The sequence below is a fragment of the Chlamydomonas reinhardtii genome, chromosome 14 (assembly GCF_000002595.2).
Source record: "Chlamydomonas reinhardtii strain CC-503 cw92 mt+ chromosome 14, whole genome shotgun sequence".
Taxonomy (NCBI): Eukaryota; Viridiplantae; Chlorophyta; class Chlorophyceae; order Chlamydomonadales; family Chlamydomonadaceae; genus Chlamydomonas; species Chlamydomonas reinhardtii.
Genome location: NC_057017.1, coordinates 3,712,005 through 3,720,342, shown reverse-complemented (window position 1 = coordinate 3,720,342; position 8,338 = coordinate 3,712,005). Strand labels below are relative to the sequence as shown.

At 68.4% G+C, this 8,338-nt stretch overlaps 1 protein-coding gene across 1 annotated transcript; it reads left to right on the top strand.

The window, feature by feature from the left end:
- The first annotated feature begins 9 nt into the window (after window positions 1-9).
- CHLRE_14g632000v5 (uncharacterized protein) lies at window positions 10-8,305 on the top strand. The gene is made up of 14 exons (XM_043070424.1): window positions 10-525; window positions 811-1,047; window positions 1,216-1,304; window positions 1,525-1,797; window positions 2,052-2,321; window positions 2,540-3,722; window positions 3,924-4,147; window positions 4,375-4,527; window positions 4,975-5,053; window positions 5,392-5,460; window positions 5,672-5,914; window positions 6,040-7,172; window positions 7,366-7,551; window positions 7,867-8,305. The coding sequence occupies exons 1-14, from the start codon at window positions 520-522 to the stop codon at window positions 8,048-8,050; spliced, it is 4,329 nt and encodes a 1,442-aa protein (XP_042917097.1). The 5' UTR covers window positions 10-519; the 3' UTR covers window positions 8,051-8,305.
- Window positions 8,306-8,338: the final 33 nt, after the last annotated feature.

Sequence of the window (8,338 nt, the reverse complement as noted above, 5' to 3'; positions counted from 1 at the left end):
GTTGAATGCCTAAACTTTGCACGCAAAAAACTGCACGCAGTGGGACGAAACCTTGCACCTTGCAAGCTACGCAAGAAACCGGGCTCGAGAGAAGTCTAGAGCTCGCTCGAATGCCCAGTGATTGTAAATTGTTAGTAGCAACACATTGCAATATTGCAAAATGTCAGCCATCGTCTGTTCGAAATTGCACAAACTTGACAACCTGCGACCCTCGGGCCCTCCTAACTGTGCAACTGCAGTGCGCTTGGACCATGAAGAGCTACTTGTATACACATGAAGAGCTAATGGCAGCGGCTATTCGTCATTGCGGGCATCAAATCATAGCTCAAAACTTGCACGCTCAGCGGTGCCGCGCCGACACATTGCGCCCCTTCCCACTGACTGAACATTATATAAGACCCTTATTAACTACAAAGATAAGTAAGAGTGTGCTATCTACATCTGCGGTCCTCCAACTGAGACATTCCAATACGACTCGCTGAACGCCCGAGCGCTGGAGCGTAAACGCAGTTACCTAGCATGAGGGTGAGTCTACCGGTGCCTCCTGTGTCGGGCAACCTGTAGATCTGCGGCCTTTGGGCGGCTTAATTCTCGGGCCGGTACTCCGCGAGGAGGCTTCGCTGGCGCTTGACGCCTCCGCGCTCGGGCCCAGCACCGGCAGTGTCAAGTGTTAGAACTCAAGGCAGCGCTGCATTGATATGGGTTGCGCTGCTGAATGCCAGCGAGCGCGTGTGCCGACTCGTCCTGAGCACGCCACGCCGGGTACCTGCCTCTCCTCATCACACCTTTCCGCGTCTTCCCCACTGGCAGGCTTCACCCCTCGTGGGCTGCCGCGGGCGGCCGAGCGCAGCCGCATCAAGCGGTGGCGCAACGCTGGCTGCTGCAGCACGCGCTCCGACCACCCGAGCACCCATCTGTGGGACGCTGCGCTGCCGTGACGGCCGCCTGAGTACGGCCGCAGTCCTCACAGCGGGTCGACGCCGCGCGGCGCCACACCGGCCCAGCACCGCACGGTCATTGCATGTGGTGGCTCGTGGAGCCTTCGGGGTGAGAAGGGGCTGACATGCGGATTCTTGTATCCGGTTTGTGGGTGTTGGAGCCGGGTTGGGAGCCGGGTTGTGACTGTGACGCTGCGTCATTCGCTAAGCATGCCAGACTACAATCGTGAACATGTGCCCCCTGGATTTGCATCGCACTCCCCGGTGCTACGAGCAGGACGGCTACGGGGCTGGAGCGGGGGGCCGGGGCGGCGGCGGGCGGCGGCCTCGCGACCTGCAGCAGCTGATGGAGCTGCTCAGTGGCGGGTGAGGGGTCGACTGGGGCACGGGGGGTGGGGGGGTCGCGGCATCTGAGTAAAGCACCAATAGTAAAGGGGCAGGCAGGCAGGCAGGCAGGCAAGCCTGTTGGGACGGATACGCATCGCTGCTGGCGCGACGTGGCATGTGTGAGGGCTGTCGTCGGCCGGAGCCGAGGCATTGCACGTGCCTGCAACGCGCAAGTCATGTTTCATACTACGGTACGCAGGGGCGGCGAGGACCCGGAGCAGTTCCTGGACCTGGTGTCTGACGCGCCGCGCGTCATGGAGCCGCGCCGCCGCGGTGGCGCGGGACCGCCGCTGTCCATGCGGCAGCTGGCGCAGGCGCAGGCAGCGCAGGCGGAGGCGCGGCGGCGCGCGGCGCTGCAGCAGCAGCTGCTGCAACTGAACATGGCGGCGCAGGCGGCGGCGCGGCGCCAGGCAGAGGCGGAGGAGGAGGCGCGGCGGGAGGCGGCGCGGCGAGCCATGCTGGAGAGCGCCAGGTAAGCGGGGAGGAGAGGGGTCAGACGGAGATTGATACGGCCTGTGCAGCCCGCTGTGTGGCCGTGGGTTTGGGGGCATGCAGTAAGCCACAACTCCACCACCACGGTACCCCTATGCATTGTCGAGTTTTACTCTTCGTGCCCGTGCACTGTGACAGTGTAACCTCACCCGCTTGCGCCGTCACTTCCCTCGCCCGCTTCCTCCGCCCCCTCTAAACCCCGCCTTCCGCCACCCCCCCCCCTCTCCCCCTCAGGCGCCACCTGCCCCGCTATGGCACCACGGACGAGGTGGCCCGCCTGGCCAGTGCGCTGGCGGCGGCGGGCGTTCGCGACCCCGAGCTGTGCAACGCCATGGTGCGACAGCTCGTCAGTGAGCAACAGCAGCAGGCGCAGCAGGCGCAGCAGCAATGGCAGGCGGCGTGGCCGCCGCAGCCGAGGCAGACGGCGCCGCAGGCGCAGGGGCAAGCTCCGGCGCAGGGCCAGGGCCAGGGTCGGGTGGCGGAGCGGGACGTGGACTCCAACAGGTGGGCAGAGGGCGGAGGAGGTGCGGCTGTGTGTGATACCGGCGCTGCGGTGGGAGGACAATTGATTGTGCTGGTGTGGTGTCGTGACTCTCTCTTACGTCCTCACGGCCATCCGCGTACCCTTGAACGACCTTCTACTCCCGCACTGCGCTCTCCCCAATGCATATTAGAACATGTCCGTCATAACTCACATGCGCTCCCTGTCTCCCATGCCGCAGCCTGGCTGAGCTGTTGGACGCCTTCGCCGCCATGCGGCACCGGCCCAGTGACGCCGAGATGGCGGAGCTGCTGCGCCGCCACCACCTGCAACAGCAGGCCAAGCAGCAGCAGCAGCAGCAGGCGGCAGCGGCGGCCCAGGCGGCCGCGCAGCAGCAGGCGCTGCTGCAGGCGCAGCAGCAGGCGGCACAGGCACAGGCGCAGCGGCAGCAGCAGGCGGGCCGGTCGCAGCCCATGCTGCAACCACGTGGGATGGGCATACCCAAGCCGCCCACGCCTGCGCCTCCTCCCCCACCGACCCCGCAGCAGCAGCAGCAGCAGCAGCAGCAGCAGCAGCAGGAGGAGGATGCTGGCCCGAGCACGAGCGGCGGAGTGCGCACATCCCCTGAGGCGGCTGCGCGGCTGCTGCAGTCGCTGTCGCGCATGGGCTACAACCCAGACGACGCCACGCTACAACGCCTGCTGGAGCAGCTACAGCCGCAGCGGCTGCAGCTACAGCCAGACGCTGCCCGTGCCGCGCAGCTGCAGCAGCAGCGGCAACGGCAGCAGCAGCAGGTGGCAGCGGCGGCAGCGGCTGCGGCGGCCACCGAGGAGCAGCGACGGCGCCAGCAGGCCGCGCAGCAGCAGCAGCAGCAGCAGCAGCAAATGCAGATGCAGCAGCAGCGGCAGCGGCAGGCGGAGCCTGAGCGCGTGGCGGGCGCGGCACCGGATGAAGTGGAGGAGGAGGACGATGACAACGACGAGGATGAGCTGAGCTTTAGCCTGGCGCGCGATGCGCAGGCAGTGGCAAATGCCATTCGGGCCCTGGAGCGAATGGGGCGCCGCGGCGAGGCGGCGGCGCTGCGGCAGCGCTTCCAGAGGCACGTGCAGGAGGTGCAGGAGCGCGCCGCGAGGGAGCGCGCGGCGCGGCTGCAGCAGCGCCGGCAGCAGGAGCAGCAGCAGGAGGCGGCAGCGGCGGCGCGTGCGCGCGCCGAGGCAGAGGCGGCGCAGCGGCAGCGCGCAGCGGCGGCGGCGGCCGCGGCAGCGGAGGCGGCGCGGCGCGAGCAGGAGTCTGCGGCGGCTGCGGCTGAGGCCGCTGCCGAGCGGGAGCGGGAGCGGGAGCGCCAGGCGGCGGCTCAGCAGCAGTCGCTTCGGGGGCTGCTGGCAAAGCGGCTGCGGGCGGCAGGCGACTGGCAGCAGATACGGGTGCGTGCGTTGCGGGGGCAGGGCAACTTTGACGCACCTGATGCCTGCATGCCCTGGCCAATGTCCTTTTGATGTGGGAGCGCTAGCCAGTCAATGCCCGCCCCGTACATTTTCCCGCCGACTGCGACCTGTACATACCGTAGTTACAACCGTGACCGTAGCCATTGCTAAAGCCGAAACCGTAATCGCGCCCAACAACAGGCGCTGCTGTTCACGTACGCCGAGGCCGCCGACTTCGCCTGCGTGGCGGCGGCGGCGGCGCGGCTGGCGGAGCTGCTGGCGGGGCCCGGCGGCCGCCGCGCCGCCGCCGGCCTGGGTCTGCGCGGCCGCGGCGAGCTGGGCGACCTGCTGGAGGGCATGGCGGAGCTGGCGCTGGAGCCGGGCGCGGGGCGGCTGGCGGGCGCCAGCGCGGAGCAGGCGGCCAGGTGCGGGGCTGCGGGGGTGTGCGGGGGTCCGGGGTCTGTTTCTGCCATGTACGGTTTAAGTATAAAGACCAGAGACACGAGACAGCCGCGTGATGGGGGTGCGGGGGTCGGCTCCGGCAGTCCGGCTACGCAAGCCTAATCTCACCATTCGCCTCCCGTCCCCTTGCTTTTCCTTCGGCCCCTCCTTCCGCTCCGCCACTCGCTCCTCCCTCCCTCCTGCCCTCCAGCCTGCTGGTGTCGGTGGTGGCGCTGCGCTACCTGGACGAGCGCCTGCTGGTTGGGCTGCTGCGGCGGCTGCGGGAGGTGCTGCACGAGGCAGGGCCGGACAGCCTGGCGGCGGCGCTGGCGGCGCTGGCGGACTGCGGCGTGCGCCCCACGCCGTGAGTGGGCGGGGCGTTGGGAGGGCGGGGGGCGAGCGGGCGGGGCGGCGAGAGGGAGGGGGCGGGAGGGCGCGCCAGAGGGCGGGCGAGAGGGTGGGCGAGAGGTTCAGGGCTCAGGCCGGGGGGGCGGGGGTTGTAGATACCAGCCCAAACTAAACCGAACCCATGCGAAGAGCGAGGAGGAGAGCATGGCCTATGCTTCGACCACGGAATGGCATTCGACAGTGACGGGGAAGCCCTTCAGCGCAGGGGCTTGGCATCCCGTTCTGAGGTGGTGCTGGGGCCTACTGGGGAGGCTGCGCCACGTCATGTTTGTGTCACCGTAGCCAACACTGCTGACTGCGGTGCTGTGGAGGCTGCCCACGGAGGCTGCCGCTACCGCTTCTTTTGCTGACAGCCCCTCCCTCCGTCCGTCTTTACCTTGCCTCGATCTCCCTCCCGCCTCAGGCCCTGGATGGAGGCCGTGCTGGCCCGCTGTGGGGCGCAGCTGGCGGCCTTCGCGCCCAACGACCTGGCCGGACTGCCGGTGAGCATCGGCCCCACCTGTTACATTGAAATGTTTGTGTACATTCATGCTGTTGAGATTGGCACAAAAGCTCCCGGGAGCGCCCTTTGAGGATGATGTGTGTGCAGCGTCGTCGCGCACACTTTGTTCCTTTCAGCATGTGCATGGCGCCTGCAGGGCGCCTACCTGCCGTCCTTTCTGCCTGCCGCCGCACCCCATCCCCGCTGCTATCGCGCCCTCACTCGCTCCGCGCCGTCCTGTGCCCCGCACCCCGTCGTCAACCTCGATCACGCCTGCGACTCCCCGCCCTCTCTGCCCCCAGTGCCCCCACTGACCCCAGCACCCACTGCCGTCCGCAGGTGTGGCTGGCGCGTCTGGGCGCGCACCCGGGTCGCTCCTGGCTGAGCAGCTACCTGGACGTATTGCAGGTGGGGGAGGAGGGGCGAGCGGGAGGGGAGGGAGGGGAGGGGGAGGAGAAGGGGGGTTCGAGCGATGCGTGGCGAAGGGCGTGGGAGTAAAAGAGGAGCCAAGTCGAGGCGGTGCATCACTCCACAACGCCACACGGGCCCGTCACTAGCTCAATTCCCAATGCGCTGACGCCGTGCTCCGCCCGCCCACTCCCTGTGTGTCTGGCCGCAGGCGCGGGAGGGCGAGCTCAGTCAGGCTGTGGTGTCGGAGGCGGTGCGCGCCGTGGCGGCACTGGACAGGCCCCTGCTCAATGCCTGGAGGGAGGCGGCGGCGGCGCGCCAGCAGCAGCAGCGGCAGCAGCAGCAGGCGCAAGGGCAGCAGCAGGGGCAGCAGCAACAGGGGGAGCGGGAGCGGGACCAGGCGGAGCCCGTCCAGAGGGCGAAGCAGGCGCAGGCGGCCGACCCTGACCTGCAGGTGCGCATTCGGCGCAGTGCGCCTCGGGCTTAGGGTGCGAACGTGAATTAACCTGGGCCTCGTCTGTTCACCTGCGCATCTAAGTTTGCTGACACCTGCCTTCCCCGTTGTGCAATCAAGCGCAGAGGGCTAACGCGCTGGCGTCAGTCGATGAGACGCTGGCGGAGGAGGCGCAGGATCAGGAGGATGGCGCTGACCAGGAGGAGGCGGAGGGGGGGGTGGAGGCTGCGCCGGGGCAGCCACGCGCAGCTGACGCCAGCACCAGCGGTCGCGGGGCGGAGACGGCCACCGACACGAGCCGCGGCCAGGCCAGGGGCAGGGGCAAGGTGCACGCGGCGAACGCGTCAGCGCCCAGCTCGCCGCCGCTGCAGTTTATCGAGCTAGACGTGGACAGCGAGCAGCAGGCGCCGCCGCGCGCCGCGGGGGCTGCCGCTCCCACCACCACTTCTTCTGCTCCTACTGCTCCTGCGGCCGTTGCCTCTTCGGCAGCTACAGCCGGCGCCGGATTGGGTGTCGGCCGCGGCGCGGGCAGCGAGGCCGCTGGTGGCGCTGCCGCTGGCACGCAGCTGCCCGGCAGCTACTCGGTGGATGGGTTCTACACGCCCCTGCCGTACGAGGGCGCTGACGAGGGCGAGGAGGAGGCGGAGACGGAGGAGGCAGACTCGGAGCAGGGCGAGCAGCGCGCATCGGGTACCGCGGCTGCTACTGCTGCCACTGCTACTGCCGATTTGGAAGGCTCCAACCTGGTGCTGGACGAGGCTGTAGCGGAGGCAGTGGCGGACGCGGCGCACGGCGGTGCGGCCGGCACCGCGGCGGAGGCGCAGCAGACAGCTCCCACGGCCAAGCCGGGCTCGGGGCAGGGCGGCATCCGCATCAAGGTGCAGAGCGCCAAGCCCGAACAGCCGCAGCAACCGCAGCAGAAATCGCAGCCGCAGCCGCAGCCGCAGCCGCCCAAGGCCAAGCCGCAGCCCTCGCCTCAAGAGGTGGCGCAGGCGCGGGCGCTGCGCTCGCTGCTGCTGGAGCGATACGAGGCGGTGGCGGCCTGCGCGCAGCAGGCGCGGGAGCGGCAGGAGCGCGCGGCGCGCGGCGAGGAGGCCTCGGCCTCGGACCTGGGCAACGGCGGGGGGCTGGGCGGGGGCTTCAGTGTGCCTAGCGGCCTGGGCGGCGGCGTGTCTGACCGCGACGTGGCGCTGGCGGCCAAGGTGCTGGCGGCGCGCGACCAGCTGGCGCGGCTGCAGGCGGACTTTGACAACGCCAAGTGCGTTTGCGGGCTCGGGTTCGTGGGTTCGTGGGCGGGCAAATGTGCGGGGCTGGGCGAGCGGAGGTGGGAGGGCTGAGCCGGGAACTCGGGAGTGGGGACGGATATGGGGACGGGCGCTACCCGTGAGGGTTGCCAGGCCAAAACTGCGAAACCTCGTGAGCCAAGGCGTGCTCCCTGACCCTTTGCGCAGGCGGCGCGCGGAGCTGGAGCGGGAGCAGGCCACGGCCCGCGCCAAGGCCGACGTGCTGAAGCCGCTGCTGGGCATGGCCGATAACTTTGAGCGCGCGCGGCAGAGCATCAAGCCGCAGACGCCGGGCGAGGCGGCGGTGCACGACGCCTACCAGGCGCTGGCGGGGCAGCTGGAGGCCTTCCTCAAGTGGGTCATGCGTATGCGTGCGTGTGTGTGTGCTGTACATGCTGGGCGCGTCGGCATGTGGGCGGTGCATAGGTGGTGGGTTTGGGTAGGGGCACGTTGCCGGGAGCACTGCGATTTTGTTGTTGACGTGAATTGGGTGCGCTAGGAGCGCCGCTGCACGCTAATCGTTCTTCTTTTCCCGATCTGGGTTGGGTGCGGTACTGCCAGTATTGCAACCCCGCACCTCCGCCGGCCGTTAGCTGCACTGCTTCAAACCAGAACCCTCTTCCAAAATCCCAGCAAACACGCCACCCGCTTCACAACGAACGCCCGCAGGCAGCAGGGGCTGGAGCCGGTGGGCGGCGAGGGCGAGGTTTTTGACCCCAACCTGCACGAGGCGGTGATGCGCGAGGACCGCGACGATGTGCCCGACGGCACCGTGACGGGCGTGTTCCAGAAGGGCTACCGCCTGGGCGAGCTGCTGGTGCGGCCGGCGCTGGTCAAGGTGGCTTACAGCTGAGCTAGGGCGGTTGTAAATAGGTGGCAAGGGATGGACAGAGAGCTTTCAGGGAGCAGGTGCGGGAGCTGCTGGCGCGGAAATTGGAAAGTCGGACTTGCGAGCGGGTGTGCCCGTTTGGAGTTGTAACGTGATCACCAGGGAACGGACAGCTAGCGCATTGGCGCATTGCATTCGAAGGTGCGTACGTAAATCGCCAGACAGGTAGAACAGCCATGTGCGCCGGAGTTTGCCATTCCCGAATTGTACCGCCATGGCATGACGCGGATTGGACAACCCCCAAACCCCCCC